We start from the raw sequence: 18,384 nt of genomic DNA, 5'->3' as shown, positions 1-18,384 counted from the left end.
GCCTCTTCAAATGCTTTGGAAAGATCTTTCAAACACTCTGATGAGCAATCTGGATTAAAACTTAAGCGCTGTTATTTACTAACTTGTGGCCACAGGTAAATTACTTAACCACTAGAATTTAGCCTGGAGCTATGGACACAGGAGGCATCTTTTCAATCTTGTCTCTCAAGAGCTTGCTTACAAAGGGCTTGCTGGGAAAGCCTTGCTTACAATGTACCTTATATAAGGCTTACCTCCTTGTTTTAGAAAACTATTTTTGTCTCTTCTACTCTATTTTATCATGTATTTTTTTTCCTGCATGCAACACATTGTACAAAATTTACCTCTGTATTTACTGAATTCTGCCCTCCTCTTATTCTTGAGGATTATTTTCTTTTCATAAGCTGCTGAGGAAAATTAAGAGTAGAAAGCATCCAGCCAACACATTTCTGGAGTCTTTCCATAGTGGAAATGTAGTTTGGGTGTTTCCTCTTAATTCATCAATGACAGGCATCAGTTTTCTAGGGTAAAAAAAAATCTAGATGATAAAGAACTGGTAGGAACGGATTCATATGGCTTGCTTCATCTATAGATCAGTAACTAGAGAATCTGAAGATAATATTCACAGATTATTTGCAGATATAATTGTTGTGCATTGTGGACCTCAGTCCATTGCTTAAATTATACTAAGTAGAATATCAGCACTAAGTGATGCCTGCTATAACCTCTCTAATCAAGAAAAATTTAGTAGTTACATACACATCAAGTAAAAGATTTCACCAATAGTGTCTTTGAATAAGCATCAGTTATGAATCTGCTAGTGTTGAATGCTAATAAGCAAAATACTAAAGCTATTGCAATATTAGTGTTTGGTTTTATTTTCAATTTTCTTTAACCTATTATTTACAGAGGTCCAGTTATAATGCTGAAGGCAGTCATTTTTCAACAAGTACATTCTCCATATAAAATGTTCAGTGTTGGGTGGTACAGATTTATAAATATGTACAAAAACCCAATATATTTGTAGCTAACTAGTACTCTGGTAGGCAATACATGGAAGCATCATATGCACATAAAAATTTGAAATTAAAACAAAACTTAAAATTCTTAAGACAAACATTAACTTGTGTTTATAAAATTATGCAAAAAAAGGCTTTGTATTTGGGAATTTTCAATGGCCCACTAATAAAGCAGTAATTTTAGTTGAAAAAAAAAAAGTTTCCAAACACAAAATACCAAGATAACTCAGATGTATGCCTTGGTTAAATGTGTGTAGACAGCTGCTCTGAAAACAAATTGATAAATATAAATATACAATTTGTTCACTGAGCATAAAATATTGCACGAGAACAGCTTTGTCTGAAGAAAATTCAATTTTCCATAGTTCTGAACTTCAAAATGGTTCCTCACATATAGATATAATTGCATTTTCTAAACAAGAAATGTTAATATTTAGTAATACTGTTAGAACCTCGTTTTTCCCATTAACCACATTCCATTCTACTTTATGGCAATGGTAGGTCAGTGGTGAAGATTTGGCAAAGATAAAAAGGCAGATAAGACTGTAAAATATAAATTTATATATATATACACACACATATACATATGAAACAGATATGTTCCAAAAACCCTTAGTCATGATAACTGATCCCTTAAAAAAAATCCACAGTCTAGGTCACAGTGATGGTCAGACAGTGGTTGAGTACGACGCTCTTCTCAGGGGCTGCTCCTTTTGAGCTACTTGACTGCCCTCTCTGGTCCCCAGCGCACTGTCTTCTGCTTCGCTTTCACTACCATCTGCCATTGTGGGGTCCAAAGACATTGGACCAGATTTTCTGTGCAAAGGGAAACCAATGCCACTTTCCTGTAAGGAATTATCTATAAACTCTTCATCAGAGGAATGGAATGATTCATCATCTCCTATTAAATGGCTGACGATGTGGATTCCATCAAAAGGGGGTTGGCTGGAGAAGCCTCTCTGGCCTTTTAGGCACCTGAGCTGTCAAAACAAAATCCAAGTTAATATACTCAACTTGGGGAAATACACACACTCCAAGAAAGCAAACATTTCATATTTAAGCAAGAAGATATCTTGGTCTTTTTTCAATTTATGGATATAAATAGTAACTATCACATTTTTTAGTGACTCTTAAATGTCATGCAATGGGCACATAATTTATTTTTAGTGAAATCATTACAACAATCCTATGTGGTTGATTTTACTGTCTTCATTTTAGAGATTAGGAAATAAAAGAGACTCAGGTGGTATAGCTTGCTGAGGACACACAACTAACAGTCAAGTTTAGATTCAAAATGAACCTCTGCTATATTAGAAATAACATAAACCTCATGTACTCATCATTAATTTCAACATCTAACACATCATGGACAATCTTGTTACAATATACTTCTCATGTTCCTGATTATTTTGAGGTAAATCTCATCCTATCAGTTCATCTGTAAATATTTCAGTGCACATCTGTATAAGAAATGAACTTAATAAAGACAATACTCTGAACTATCACACACCCTGTCTTAGAGCATGTCTCCATAATTTTGTGAATGATGATGATGATAATGGTTTACAAATCAAAAACATTTGCTGAGTCTCCATCCTGTTAAAACAGCCTAAAGACCACCATACCATTATCACTCAGTGAGAACAGAGATGCTTTCTTCCCACCATGATATGTTCTTCTGTGTAGAGGGAACGTATTTTTGTCTTCTCTCCCCTATTCTTCCCAGGGAGAAAGAGTGACTTCTCTCATAAGGGTAGGGAAGAGGGGTGGCAAGTACTGCTCAGCTCTTTTCCCTCTCCTCCCATCTTTGGGAACCAGGTTCTCTTCTCCATCCCTGGAGTCCTACAGGGCCATACTCTTGTGTGGGAAGGGCTATGGAGATCAAATGCTACCTATTACTGGGTGGGCAAGTCAGGCAAACTCTAAAGTTCAATACTGAAAAACCCACTGTTGTCATACATCAAAAACCACATTCTCCCAAACCACTTTTATCAGTATTGAGAGCGATTTTCTTTTCACCTGCCCCTTCTTTGCCTGTTTCTTCAAATTCCCAACCCCTCCTCCATTGATACCATCATGTCTACTACCATATAATTAAGACATCAAATTCTTTTCAAGAATTTGTTTCAAAAATATAAAATTTAATCTTGATATTATCACTTGTTTAATTTCTCTCATTCATCATGAATTTTCTCCTACAATAGATTTTTTAAAAAATCTAAAACAATAAAAACAAATAACTACCCAAATCTACTTTGACTATCAAGAATTTGCTAAAAATACACTTCATATCTCTTGCCCTTATCAGTATTATCAACCTGCAATATTTGTTCTTTGGGGACAAATTCCTGGTCACTAACTATCTTTCAAATCTTGAGATAAAGGCAATGTGAAATAGTCAGGAAATATTACATACACTTTCAAAACTAACGGTTCTGAGAGTAAAGACATTACAGCTTTGCCATAACACCTCCTAGCTTTCCTGATAGACATCCCGGAAGAAGTGAAGAAACCCTAGTAAATCTCTGTTGGTATGTGACAATGGGAAACAAGAAGGATGCTGGGGCTCAACACAGCAATGTCTGCCTCAGGGAAAGCTCGGACATTAAGAAATTCCTGTGCCCTAGGCTAAGAGAACATCACTGTGAGTTACTATGTAACTGAAGTAAAACTTTTCTCTTTGGCATAGCACAAAGGAGATAAACTTTGAGTTGAATCTCCAGGGAAAGGGCATAGAGCACCACAAAGACCTCCCCGTGGTTGTGATACTCACTGCATTACTACAACTGCCATGCTCTGATGCAACATCCTATCACCGAATTGCAACATGATTTATAGCTCCAAATATAAAATTAAGTCAGTTAATCTCTTCCTTTCTCTTGTCCCCAGACCCTTTTGAAGAAATAATATAGAGCGCGTGTCCTCCTCCTTCCTGGCTATAAAGGATTGTGGCAGAGAAACTAAAACTTCCCAATGGTTGGGAAAACTGTAGCTTTTCTTTGTTCTAACAAAATTTTCTGCAATTAAAACACCGCAGCCTCATATCAAATGTAATCATTGACCTCAATATTATATGAAATAAAACTATAGATAGAAGGGTCATTTCTTCAACATCAGAGATGCAATTTAAAAAATGCTTTCTTATTTGATAATTGCCAACCTAGATAGCATATTAAAAAGCAGAGACATTACTTTGCCAACAAAGGTCCGTCTGGTCAAGGCTATGGTTTTTCCAGTGGTCATGTATGGATGTGAGAGTTGGACTGTGAAGAAAGCTGAGTGCCAAAAAATTGATGCTTTTGAACTATGGTGTTGGAGAAGACTCTTGAGAGTCCCTTGGACTGCAAGGAGATCCAACCGGTCCATCCTAAAGGAGATCAGTCCTGGGTGTTCATTGGAAGGACTGATACTAAAGCTGAAACTCCAATACTTTGGCCACCTCATGTAAAGAGTTGACTCACTGGAAAAGACCCTGAAGCTAGGGGGGATTGGGGGCAGGAGGAGAAGGGGACGACAGAGGATGAGATGGCTGAATGGCATCACCGACTTGATGGACATGAGTTTGAGTAGATTCCGGGAGTTGTTGATGGACAGGGAGGCCTGGCGTGCTGCAATTCATGGGATCGCAAAGAGTCAGACATGACTGAGTGATTGAACTGAACTGAATATAGAATAGCAAAGGCATAGAGAAAGTTTTTGGTGGAGAGACAAAAAATCTGAAGGTAAGGGACTATTTGATAAAACTGAAGCTATCTAGTTATCCCCTGGACCTAGGAGTGTGCATATTGGTTCTGAGAGGGTAGAGGCCTATGAAGGCCCTGAAAGTATACATCTGGGCAAGGAATTCCAGGGTACTGAGTACCCAAAGTGTGGTCTCAAATGGGTTAGACTTCAAGGTGGCTCAGATGGTAAAGAATCTGCCTGCAATGCAGGAGACCTGGGTTTGATCCCTGGGTCAGGAAGATCTCCTAAAGAAGGGGATGGCAACCTACTCCAGTATTCTTGCCTGGAGAATTCCACGGACAGGGGAGCCTGGCGGGCTACAGTCCATGGGTTCCCAAAGAGCTGGACATGACTGAGCGACTAACACTTCCACTTTCAGGGATGTCCTCTGGGACTCCACATCCGCTAAAAAGGAGTCTGCCTGGGAGAAGTCCAGAGCTGGGCCTTCTAAAGTGCTGCTTTTGCTGTCTGTGTCTAACAGCTGTACTGCTCACCCTTTTTACTAGACTTCTAGGAACTAATTATATTTAAAAAACAACAAAAAGCAGACAACTAACCTTCTCAACCCAACCCTGCTACAAAAACTTTCAGGGATAATATTGGTTGCAAATTTAGATTAGCATATCTCAAAATATGGCCCACTGATCATCAGCATCAGAATAACCGAGGATGCCTACGAAAAATGTATAATCACTCCCAGACTTAATGAACCTAAATTCACAGTGTGAAAACCCAGAACTTATATATTTTAAAAGCACTTCAGGAGATGTCGATATGCTCAGTTAGAGGATCACTGTGGCAGATCCTCTTTTCAAACCAAATGAGGCTGACTCAGAAAGGAGTTGAGTTACCCAAAATGGAACTATCATTTATTCAGGACAAAAGTGCTGCTGAACTATGAACACTATCTGCCTGTGTGTATATCTGGTATATACAAATGGACACCATCTTTCAGTAGTACAACCAAGTCGTTTTGGGCCAATTCTATCATCTGGTGGTTGAAACAAGGAGTAGTCTATTGAAATATCTTTTCCTGAAACTTTTCCCTGGTATAAGAGTAGAGTCTAGAAACGTAGATGCTCAAAAAAGCTGAATAATTTTGATGTACATTCAAGGATAATGACCACCCTTTACACAACATGTCACTTTTTTCTTTTGTTTGACATTTTTTGGGGGGTCATTCACAGGATAAAGAACCTATTGATAAAAGCTACTGACTCTTGTCTTGAAAAGTACACATATATTCTTTTTTTTTTTTTTAATTAGTTGGCGGCTAATTACTTCACAACATTTCAGTGGGTTTTGTCATACATTGATATGAATCAGCCATAGCACATATATTCTTGAATGTACCTTTTTGAGGCCCACCATCTTCTAATTTTATAAAAACTATACGAATATCTTCACAATACTAAAAGCAAAGACAAAAACTTTAAATTGTGAAATGCCAACAATGCACTCATATCATGGAAAAGAGAAAGTATTACTTTTCCAGGTGAAATTAGACATAGGTTCTAAAGGCAATGAATGTGCCTCAAAGTACTTCTGAGATTTCACAAGGAAAGAAAGGCACCAGGACTCTCTGGAATTGTATGTAAAGGGATCCTTTCTGAGAAATCTTTGAATTCCTCAAAGAAGGATCTCAGCAGGATCATGATACAATGGTGGTTTTAGTCAATGCACCCTACCCAGGCATTCAGACCTTCCTGTCAGGTTTTAAAGTTCTCTAGTCTTAAGTCTGAGTAGAGAGTCAAATATTATCAGACATTTAAGGAAAGCATTTAAGAGAAACCATAAAAAAGGCAGACTATTTGGGGAGAAAAAAACCAAAAAAAAAAAAAAAAAAGCATTACTCATTGCTTCTGAAGACACTGCATCCATGTAAAAAGAAAAAGTGATATTCTTAAAAAGGGGTCTTAAGACTTAAATTTCTCTGACCTGAAAGATATGAGCTTTGATACTGAGAAAGCCTGTCAAGTGTCCAAGACAATGGTTTAAAAGTAAACCTATATCACAGTATATCACAGTGAAATTTCAGGACACTGGGAACAAAGAAAAGAAAAAGTATCCAGCCCAAACCAACAAATTTTACATAAAAGATTAAGAATCAGAACAGTATTAGTCAATAGATTAGTGCCTTCAAAATTCTGAGAAAAAAAATTCTAACTGATATTTTAAAAAATTGTAATTATCTTAACAAAATTTTTATACCCATACAAACTATCAATTAAATGTGAGGCTAAAGTATGAGCTAAAAGCTTCAAGGAGTTAACATCTGGGGTCAATCATGAGAACCAAAATCAGATAAATCTTTTTTATAGTTTATCTCCCATCTTTTTTCCCCCAGAAAGTTAAGTGATATGTCTGCCAAAATGAAGTACACCAAGAAAGACAAGCTTTTATTTTTGACCCAGGAAACAGGAAGTCTAATGCATAAGTGAGGCAAAAGGAATCCCTAGGATAACAAAGAAAGTTCCCATGATGACAGCTATGCAGGAGGCCTCTACCTATACATGATGACATCCTTTGAAGTAGACCAGCAGGCCAGAGGAAAGATTTCTTCAAGAAGGTGAAATCAGGGACTTTCTGGGTGGTCTAGTGCCTAAGACTCCACACTCCCAATGCAGGGGGCCTGGGTTTGATCCCTGGTCAGGGAACTAAGGCCACAACTAAGAGTCTGCATGCTGCAACTAAAGATCCCACACCCACAACAAAGATCCCATGTGCCACAACTAAGACACAGTGCGGCCAAATAAATAAATAAGTAAATAAATAAAAGGAATAAGCTGTCAAACCATGCAAAGACAAAGATGAATTTTTAAAACAAAGGTAAAACTAACTGTACACCTAAACTGAAAGAACAGACTAACAGATAACAGGAGCTTTGCACTGTATTAGAGGAGAGTTTGCACTGTCTGAGATCCCCTGGACAGCAAGGAGATCAAACTAACCAATCCTAAAGGAAATCAACCCTGAATATTCACTGGAAGGAATGATGCTAAAGCTGAAGCTCCAATACTTTGGCCACCTGATGCGAAGAGCCAACTCATTGTAAAAGACCTCGATGCTGGAAAAGATTGAAGGCAAAAGGAGAAGAGGGCAGGAGAGAATGAGATAGTTAGATAGCATCACTGACTCAATGTACATGAACTTGAGCAAACTCTGGGAGATAGTGGAGGACAGGGAAGCTTGGCATGCTGCAGTTCATGGGGTAGCAAAGAGTCAGACATGACTTAGTGACTGAACAACAAGAGGAGAGTTAAACATAAGAGAACACACCAATAAAATGAAAAAAACTAAGACAATCATTTGAATAAATGTATGCAGGTAAAATAACCACAAGACACTGTTCTGTACAATTGAAAGGCAGTAAAAAGGAATGAAGTAATGATACATGAATGAACCTCAAAAACATTAACCTGAGTCAAAGCCAATACAAAAGACAACTTATTATGTGATTCCATTTATATGAAGAGTCCAGAATAGGCAAGTCCACAGAGACAAAGTAGATTAGTGACTGCCTATGACTAGGGAAGAGGGGAGGAGAAAGACAATGGTTGAAAGTGGACATGAGGTTTCTTTTTGGGGTGACAGAAATATTCTAAAATTAGACTGTGGTTATTGTCACACAATTCTGTAAATACACTAAAAGCTATTGAATTTTACACTTAAAATGGAAGAACTTTATGATATGTAAGTTATGCCTCAATAAATCTGCTTAAAATATTAATAACTAGAGCCAGAAAAACAAACAAATCCTCCCCAAAGCATTATTTTCCAAACTTCCCTGATAAAACTACCTTGGAAACTTGTTAAAAATAAGATTTTCCAGGCCTTTGGTTTCCACTCTGGAGGAGAGGCCTCCAAGGAAACTCAGGAGCTTTAAAACACACACACACACACACACACACACACACACACAATATACTTTTTGAAAGAGTGGATCCTTTACACACACACACACACACACACACACACACACACAATATACTTTTTGAAAGAGTGGATCCTTTCCAAATCTTTAAGTAGGATCCAGGTTTCTTCCCAAATGATTGAATCTGTGCCAATAATTCTTTCTGGTTAAACAGTATTTCATTGTGTCACACATTTGAAAGGCTCCATTAAAGAGATGAAGCATGTATAAAAGTATGCAGGCCAGAGAGGTCTTAAGAACTGCTAAGCAGTTTAATATTAGGCTGTTAGGGGTGCTGGGGTTGGAGGAGCAACATGGAATATTTTAAGTGCCTACTGCTAAGTCAAAGCAGTCAATCTGAAGAAGCGAAATACTGTATAATTCCAACTATACAACATTTTGGAAAAGGCAAAATTGTAGAGACAGCAAGTAGACCAGTGGTTGTCAGAGGTTAAAAGGGAGAGAGAGAAGAATGAATAGGTAGGGCACAGGGGACTGTTAGGCAGTGAATTATTCTGTATGACACAGTAATGGCAGTTACAAGTCATCATAACTTGTACATTTATAAAAACCCACAGAATGTACAACACAAAGAGTGGATCCTAATGTAAAAACAGACTTTAGTTAATCTGTTAATATTAGCTTATATATGACACTAACACGAGATGTTCCTGGGGGTAATTGTGGGAAGGTGCTGAAGGGGTTTCTCTCTGCACTTTCTGCTCAATTTTTCTGCAAACCTGTTTCCCAAAATAAAGTCTATCAATTTTTTAAAAAATGAGATGTTCTGTGATATTTGTCTATGACCATATTTGTCTTTAACGTCAGAATTGCTTGAGCAAATTTTGAGAGTATGTCTGTTTTAAGACAATGTTTAGGCTCATGTTCTTTAAAAAATAAAACACAGTAAAGTACACAGATTTTAAGTGTACAGACAAATAAATCTTTACTCATGTACATGCCCATGCAACTGCCATCTGGATCAAGATATAGAATGCTTCCAGCACCCTGGGAGGCCCCTTGTGTCCTCTCTTATCTGGGTGACTACCCTACATTTCCTTCGAGGTAGCCACTACTCTGACATCTAACCCCACAGAATATTTTGCCTGTTTTCAGACTTAAACAAAGAAACATATGGCAATTACTCATTTGTGTCTGGCTCCTGTTACTCAACATTATGTTTGTGAGATTCATCCATGTTCGCATGTATAGCAGTTGTTCACTCTTTTTCAGTGCCATGTAGTATTCCACTATGTGAATTTAACTATGTCATAATTTAAATATCCATTCTACTGTTAATGGCTTTGGGGCTGTCTCCAGCCTACTGCATATAAAGCTGCTAGGAACATTCTTAAATATGTTTTTTAGTGAATATAAGCACTCACTTCTCTTGAATACACCCAGGAGTATAACTGCTGGGTCACTGTATTATTAAGTTGGGTCACTGTATTATTAAGCTCTAATAAGCTGCCAAATCATTTCCCAAAGTATTATAACATAAGCTCTTTAAATTTTGCAAGAAAACTTTTGCCTTACCTTCTGCCAGATTGATTGTCAAAGCAAATTAATGTTCCCTTAACTGGTCACCCTGATTAAATTCATTTTAGGCTCTTGTTAGAAAATACAACATTGAATTTTCAGCTGTTCAATCACATTAGCAGAGACATGTAATTCTTGTAATCACATGGTAATGCGGTAATTCTTGTAAACTGATGGCAGAAGTGTAAATCAGTAAAAGTATTTTTGAACATGGTTTGGTAGTATTTACTAAAGGTGAACACCTCTACACCTTACACCTAAAATAACCATAGATTACAGTTTGTTTGGGACAAACTATTTTCATTCTCAAAAGTGCCCTGGTTTGAACCATAAATAGTAAGTCACTCAGCAATTCCATTCTTAAGTATATGAACAATAGAAGTAAGTATAATATACTAAAAAAACATTTACAATGGGGTTTCACAGCAATTTTATTCATAATGACCCCAAATAGAAATAACAGTAGAATGAATAAATAAGTTATGGTATATTCATATAATTGATATAATACAGTAATGAAAATGAACTTTTACTGCTACATGGAACAATAGGGATAAATCTCACAGTATGAGCAAAAGATGTGAAGCCCAAAATAATTCATTCATATGATTCCATTAGTATAAGGTTAAAAACTAGGCAGTAAGTGGAAGAGTGACAAAGAAACCTTTGAAATGCTGGCAAGGTTCTAGTTCTTGACCTTGGTGGAAAGTTAAATAAGCATATTTACTTTTGCAATAATATATCAAGTTGGACCACTTAGGATTCATGAATTTTTCTGTATATAACTGATACTTTAAGAAGAAAATGTCTATTATTAAATAAAAGTCCAAGAAATAATATCTATAGAAGATTGCTAGAAAGACATGCAACTGCCATTCATTCTTCTTTTTTTTTCTTTCTTCTGTTAGTATTTCTAAACTCTACCTTTGGTTCTAACCAGACAATCACTAGTTATATATCTGGACTCCACTATTTTAGTCCATTATAACAGTGCTCTTACTTAGCCTAACACTTTTCTGTTCAGTGTATTTTCCAGTACCATATGTGAATCCATAAAAGAAATAAAAGTTAAGAAGCAGGAAAAGGAATAACTGGTTTCACTTTGTCTTACTAGACAACATGAATCTTTAATACATTATGTTCCATGCTTTACGCTGGCCACTTATGCAGCCCACTTTGATACTGTAGGCATTTCTGCATGCTAATAATAACTCTGATTCTATTAGATTAGAATTATTTTAACTATTAGATTGACCCATATGATACCACCATATTTGTAAGTGAAAGTTAAGTATTAGCAATTTCCTTTGGTTTAACTGGGCTTCTCTGAGAGCTCAGTTGGTGAAGAAACTGCCTGCAATGCAGGAGACCCCAATTCATTCCTGGGTCAGAAAGATCCTCTGGAGAAGGGATAGGCTACCCACTCCAGTATTCTTGGGCTTCCCTTGTAGCTCAGTTGGTAAAAAATCTGCTGCAATGCAGGCAGGAGACATGGGTTTGATCCTTGGGTTGGAAAGATCCCCTGGAGAGGGGAAAGGCTATCCACTCCAGTATTCAGTCGCAAAGAGTCACAAAGAGTCAGACATAGCTGTGTCGATTTACATATTTATAAATAATTATATTTAATTAACCTAATTTTTGGTTATTTTTGTATTATATACATTCATGCAAAATGCCTCAAAATCTTTAGGGAACAAAGAGGAGTATAAATCTAAAAACAAACATTTCCCATCATGCATATTAAGTTTCTTAGTTTCAAATATTTGTTTAGTTGTATCCCAAGACTAGGTGATCAATAAAACCTCTCAAATATGCTTCCAAATTTATCTGTAACTTGACCAATTTGATAATAAAGTATTTACATTCACCAGAACAAAATTCCCAAATAATCCAATAATAATAAAGACAAAAAAATAAAAATTGCTTCATTTTAAAAAATATTTTCTTATGTTTTCTAGTATTATTTTGATATTAAGTTTAAAATATTAGCATTTTATAAACCATTTTTATAACTTTTATAGCATTTTAAGTAAATCAACAAGCATAAATACTTTAATACTGTAGTGATTCACACATATATATACGCATATTTGCGCTTTTAATATTATTGGCCATGCTGCACGACATGAGGCATCTTAGCTTCCTGACCAGGGATTGAACATGTGTCCCTTGCAGAGGAAGGATAGAGTCTTTACCACTGGACAGCCAGGGAAGTCCCTGAGTTTTTATTTATAGATTTTTTTTTCAAATTATATGATTTAACACTGTAATTAAATATTTAAAATCAGTACCATCTGGGAAAATATGGAATGATTGGTTGCTGTACATACACTTTACCTCTTCTGTCACCCCTAATGATGAGGATTATTTCTTAATCGTTTGTGTATCCTAGAACTGAGCTTTCTGGCTTGACCAGGGTAGGCACATAAGAATGCTGATAAACTACACTAAAAAGAGAGCAGGATTCTTGAAAAAATTCTCAGGCACTGATTATCCATCCGGTCCTTTTAAATGCTGAAAGAGAAAACTAGTAAGCATACAGATGGGAGTACTAATATACAAGACCCAAATAATGTACTATTTCTTACCTGATGTGGACTACATCATCATGTTATGCATAAAGAGACAGAGTAAAAAAAAGTAAAAACATATAGAATTTATTTAAAGAATACTTAAGACATTCTGATATACACATTACAACTTTAAAAAGTTAACAAAATCTTAAACTCACTATCAACAAAGAGATTGGACTTAAGGATTTCTCTGCACATATTAAGCAATGCTTACCAAAGAAGGCATTTAGTAATTAGAAAAGGAAAGTGATAAGTGAAGACATACAACTTATAAAGAATAAAACAAAACTCAGTATAGTTAATAAGAAAACAGGAAACTGTCATGTTCAGTCTGATGAACATAGGTTTTGACAGGAAACAGCAGTGTTTCTAACTGCAAGACAGTAAAAATTCAGACTAAAAAAAGAGTATTAAAAACTATTACAATTATTTCACATAAAAATTACATTAAATTTTTAAAGCAGGGAGAATCTGCAGGGGTGAATATTCTGAAGCCTCAAAGGATTTCATAATCATGAAGGATATAGAAGCATTTTTTGTAATTTTTTCCTTGGTCTACTTCATTCACTAAATGACTAAAGGTTATTAAGACAGAAATTTCTTTCGTAAAACAGAAAAATGTGATAGTTTTAGAGATATACAGCTTTTAATATAACTTCTTAATAAGTAACACGGAAATCTGTTCTAAGAAAACTTGCTCATTTGGGCTGCTGGCCATGTAGACAGAGGACACAACATGTTCTCTATGTGTCTGCTTTCTTTCTGCACATTACAGAACAGTGGTACCTTGAAAAACATTAGGTTAACTTTACAGTTGATTTTAAAGCAACACAACAGATTAATCTTCTGCCATTTTCAACATGTAGAGGTAACAGAATTAATAATGAACACTTATACTGATAAAATGCTTTAAAGTTAGAAGTGCTTCTGTGTATATTATTTCAAGTTAAAATTTTTTCCCCATGTGTCTGCTTGGGGGTTGAATTGTACAGGCAACTACTACTTTCTGAGATTCAAAAGAGTAAGAAGGACTGCACTGAGTATTTTGAAAGACAATCAATCCACAACAAAGTGGAAAAAAGTCATCCACACACCAAAAAAACCCCTAACCAAATGAACTTTGATCACTACTAGACAGGGTTTAAACCATTGAAGTGAGTCATGTGATACCAAGTGAACTGCAAAACAGTTGCAGTAAGTTTCCAAGACTGAGTCATATCAGATTATAAAAGCTCCTATTTGTACATTTGGGTCTCTATAATCAATCTTTGTAAAACACAGGGCTATAGCTTTTAAAGCTAAATGTAACACTTCTATAAGTGATCTATAATATATAAAAATAACTATACATTATCTTATATGAGCAGATGTAAAGTCAAATAACAGATTTGTATTTCTAAGTTATAAACGCTTTACTCTTTTTTTTCCCCCAAAGTTTAATCAGTGATTTTGTTGGATTCCTTACAAAATAATTTTCAAAATTTTAAATACATGTAAATGAGAAATAAGACAGTATATTTATTCTCAATTATCAGCTTTAAAAACTGAATTATACATATGACAAAGATTAAAACTAGTGACAAGCACACAAACCAAAAGATTTCCAGTGAATCAGAACCGGAAACCAATAAAAGTGATCAATTGGAGGTCATGACCTTCTGATCATTGCTTTACATAGACAAGAGCCAAAATTCAGACTTACAGTAATTAAAATTCAGATTAAGTTGAAAAATTCGAGAATTTTATAGAGTCTATGTTAAAAGTATAAAATGCAACGGTTAAAACTCATATTGTTAGAAGCAAAGAAAAAATATGTATACACATTAATAAATGAAAAAGAAGGAAAGTAAAGTTTGGAACTGAAGAAACCTATACTGTGCGTTTGTTACAAGAGAAGGACAGAGGGGTAATAAATAAAAGCCATTTACAAAGAACTGTTGGTTTTTCTCTAGTGCATACTTAGATTTATTCAGTACACTGAGGCAAACAAAATGAAACTGCCATTGCTCTCTTCCTGGCAGCTGACACATCTTGATAAAATTGAAACCATTAACATTATTTAGAAGGTATTCTAATGTCAATGGTGATGAGGTTAGGAATATATGAGGTTCTATGTAAATTTATGACCAATTACAGGAAATAAATCACTTCACACTTGTTTCACTCTGAACTTTTAACGCTACATCAAAGTACCATGTACATTTCATATGATTTAACCTTTAGCTGGAGCACTGAAAAAAAAATTCAAACCTTCAGCAAAACATCCTCATAAAAACAAGGTATTTTTTTTCTATCTGGATTGAATTCCTAGGAGGAATTATTCTTCTCTAAAGCTGAATCATAGGTTTTATCAGTCCATCCAATCAACCAAATTTTAAATCATTTATTTGCTAAGGGATTTGTGTCTAGACTATATAAAGAATTCTTACAACTAAATTATAAAAAGATAACCCAATTTGAAATGGGCAAAAGGTCTGAGTAGATATGTCTCTAAAGAAGATACAAATGGCGAATAAGCAAAGGGAAAGATGCTCAATTATCATTAACTACAGAGAGAATACAAACCAAAAAAACAAAATGAGATAACATTTACATTTACTAGGATAGCTATTGATTCACCCCCCGCCCCCCGCCCAAAAAATAGAGAATAACAAGTACTGGCAAGGTTGTGAAGAAACTAGAACCCTCATAAATAGCTGGTGGGAATACACAATGGTATAGCTCCTTTGGAAAACAGCACAGCAGTTCCTCAAATGGTTAAATGTAGAGTTATCATATAACTCAGCAATAGCATTTATAAGTACACATTCAAGACAAATGAAAATGTTCACAAAGAAACCTGTATCTAGATGCTTGCAGCAGCATTACTTAAAGTAGCCCCAAACTGAAAACATCCCAAATGTCATCAAGTGATGCATGGATCCAAATGCATCATCTGATGCACGGATATATAAATTGTGGTATATCCGTATGAAGGAGTATTATTAGGCATTATGAATGAAGAAGTACTGATACATGCTACTACAAGGGTGAACTCTGACAAGATTATGCTAAGTACAAGAAACCAACCACAGATGACCACATATTGTATACTTCTATTTAAGTGAAATATCCAGAACAGAGAAATCAAGAGACAGAAAGTATCAACAGATCAGTGTTTGCCTAGAACTAGTGGAAAGGAACCTTGAGGGGAAATGAGGAGTGACTGCTAATGGGAATGTGACTAACTTTTGAATGATAAAAATGTTCTACAATTTATTGTGATGATGGTTGTTGCACAACTCTGTGAATATACTATAAACCACTGAATTGTATACTTTAGGTGGGTGAAGTGTATTAGATAAGAATTAAAGCTCAATAAAGCTGTTTTATATATATATACACACACACACACACATATATATACACACACACGCAAAATATTTACATCTATTTACATATACGTTAGATAGCCATTCTGTGGATATATTTTCAACAGAGATATTGCCAGACTGACTGAAAAGAAATAATTCTTTATTTAGGAAATGAAGAAAACTAAATTGATTAACAAAAATTCACCAACAACGTTAACCTTCAACATTCAGTTTTTTCCTCAACATAAAAAGAAATGATGACTACCTTCTACAGCTTCATTTTAAACAGGCAGAAAATATTCACAATAAAATGTTTATTTCTTTAGACTGAAGTTAAAGGAGATGAATTCATTTATAGTATATACTTTTTTTCAGAAACTAAAACTTCTGATGGAAAAATAATTAAAAAAATATACAATACACATACATAGCCACAAACCCATGCTATTTTATCACTGAACACAAAATAAGCTTTCAAACAGACAAGGTTAGTATCCTCTCTTCCTCATTTGGAGGTGCTCACAGCCTGCTTAGTTAAGATTGGGTACTTGCAAACCACATGACCTCATGAATGCTATCTTATCATATCACAGGTTCCTCACACTGACCACAACAACTTAAATCAGACAGTCAGGAAAGTAGCACTGTGTCTTTGACACGTATTATTGGTATGACATTTTCAGCTGTCCAGCTTGTGGGGAGTGAAAATCTGATTATCTCATGTCCAACTGCATCTGTGAGATATGGCCCATGAAAAGCACATGACTTACTGCACTAAAACTTCCAACCACAATGTAAAGGTTTTAGTTTTTGTAAATCTGAGAGAGCTAGCTATTCATCTTGTATCAGTTTTCCTTTAATCGACAGTAAATTTGTGGAGCACATTTTCAAATGTTCCTAGTTTGAAACACTATCAATACTATACTATTGTTTCTTTAAAATTGAATTACAAGATGCAAAAAAAAAAAAAAAAACTCCAAGGTTTTTAAAGTAACTGATTATATTTCCAAATCTTGGTGTAGTTGAAGAAACTGGATTAATATTTAAGAATAGATAGCATTAACAAACAAATGTGAAGTACTGGGTAGCCTGGTAAAAAATAGCACAAGAATATCTAAATTAGACTGAAAAAAATCCAAATTGGCTCTGAAATGCATCATCTAAACCAAGGCCTTAATAGGAATATAACTTAAAACATAATTAAGGAAGATTATATTTAATGCACTTCCTCTTGTTCAAGAAAGCTTTACCCTCAGCCATCAGCTCAATCTCTGTAAGTGCTTTTCTTCACTACCACACATTAAAACGGACTAAACAGAAGGCACTCTGGTTTTAGAGGTGCCCCTCTTTACTGATTTCTAGTTGTTTCTTCTTGAGCTCTTTACACACCTCTGAACCTTTGCATATGATGGCTTCTCTGCCTGAAATAGCTTTCTACTCTCCTTTTCCTGGCTTCTATCCACCCTTCAATAAAGAGTTTAGGCAGCCCCACGCCCAGAAACCTTTTCATGTTTCTAGGCTGTGGCACCGTATGGTTCTACCACAGCACTGCCCATACTGACTGGCTTTCCCTACCAGTCTGAATCCCTTCACAATTGGGATTGTGACTTTTATACACCTAGCACAGGACTGGGATGGAAAGGACTTTATAATAACCATTTAAATAACTGTTTGGGATGCAGAAATAGAGGCAAGGCCTGAAGTATGCCTGAGAGTTAAAAGATGTTCAAATATTCACTGACTGAATGAACAGTATGAATAGGCATCCTAAGGCCACACAGTTAATCAGTGGCAGAACTAGCTCTACAATCCAGGATGACCATTTCTCAACCACCTGCAGTCAGATGGAGAGCAAAGACACAAAATTCAGAAACAAAACCAAACATCAAAAGAAAACACCCAAAGAACAACAAAATCCAGAATGCTATTAAGAACCTATTTTCCCCCTCTTCTTTATTTTATGAATGTGTTTAGCAGTAGTGGCATGACAGTGAAGGAGAAAGTTAGAGTTAGATGAAGAGTGGGGATAATCAGCTTTCAAATAAATGAAATAAATTTTAAAAATGAACACTAAAGTCTTGAACCTTAGTACACAAATAAATTCACTGAATTTTAAAGTCATAGCTCATTTTGGTTGCCCCATCTCAGGTTGAATGAAATCTTCAAGCACATCTTATCAGTGTCATTCCAAATGTCAACAAACAATACTGTAATCATCCTAAAACCTTATTGGTATCATACATATGATTGAAATGTCTTTAGGCATTTATATCTTATTTTCCTCA

General features: G+C 35.4%; 1 protein-coding gene across 4 annotated transcripts in view; it reads right to left on the bottom strand.

The window, feature by feature from the left end:
- Positions 1-226: 226 nt before the first annotated feature.
- EVI5 (ecotropic viral integration site 5) overlaps positions 227-18,384 on the bottom strand; it is a 223,122-nt gene continuing 204,964 nt past the window's right edge. For all 4 annotated transcript variants that reach the window (XM_065908661.1, XM_065908652.1, XM_065908670.1 and 1 more), the window contains one exon: positions 227-1,978. In XM_065908661.1, coding sequence (XP_065764733.1) covers positions 1,667-1,978 — 312 coding nt within the window. In that variant the 3' untranslated portion in view covers positions 227-1,666. The remainder of the gene's footprint in view (positions 1,979-18,384) is intronic.

This window comes from Muntiacus reevesi, chromosome 1 (genome assembly GCF_963930625.1).
Source record: "Muntiacus reevesi chromosome 1, mMunRee1.1, whole genome shotgun sequence".
NCBI lineage: Eukaryota > Metazoa > Chordata > Mammalia > Artiodactyla > Cervidae > Muntiacus > Muntiacus reevesi.
The sequence above is the reverse complement of the archived record's forward strand: the minus strand, read 5'-3'. Positions and strand labels throughout refer to the sequence as shown.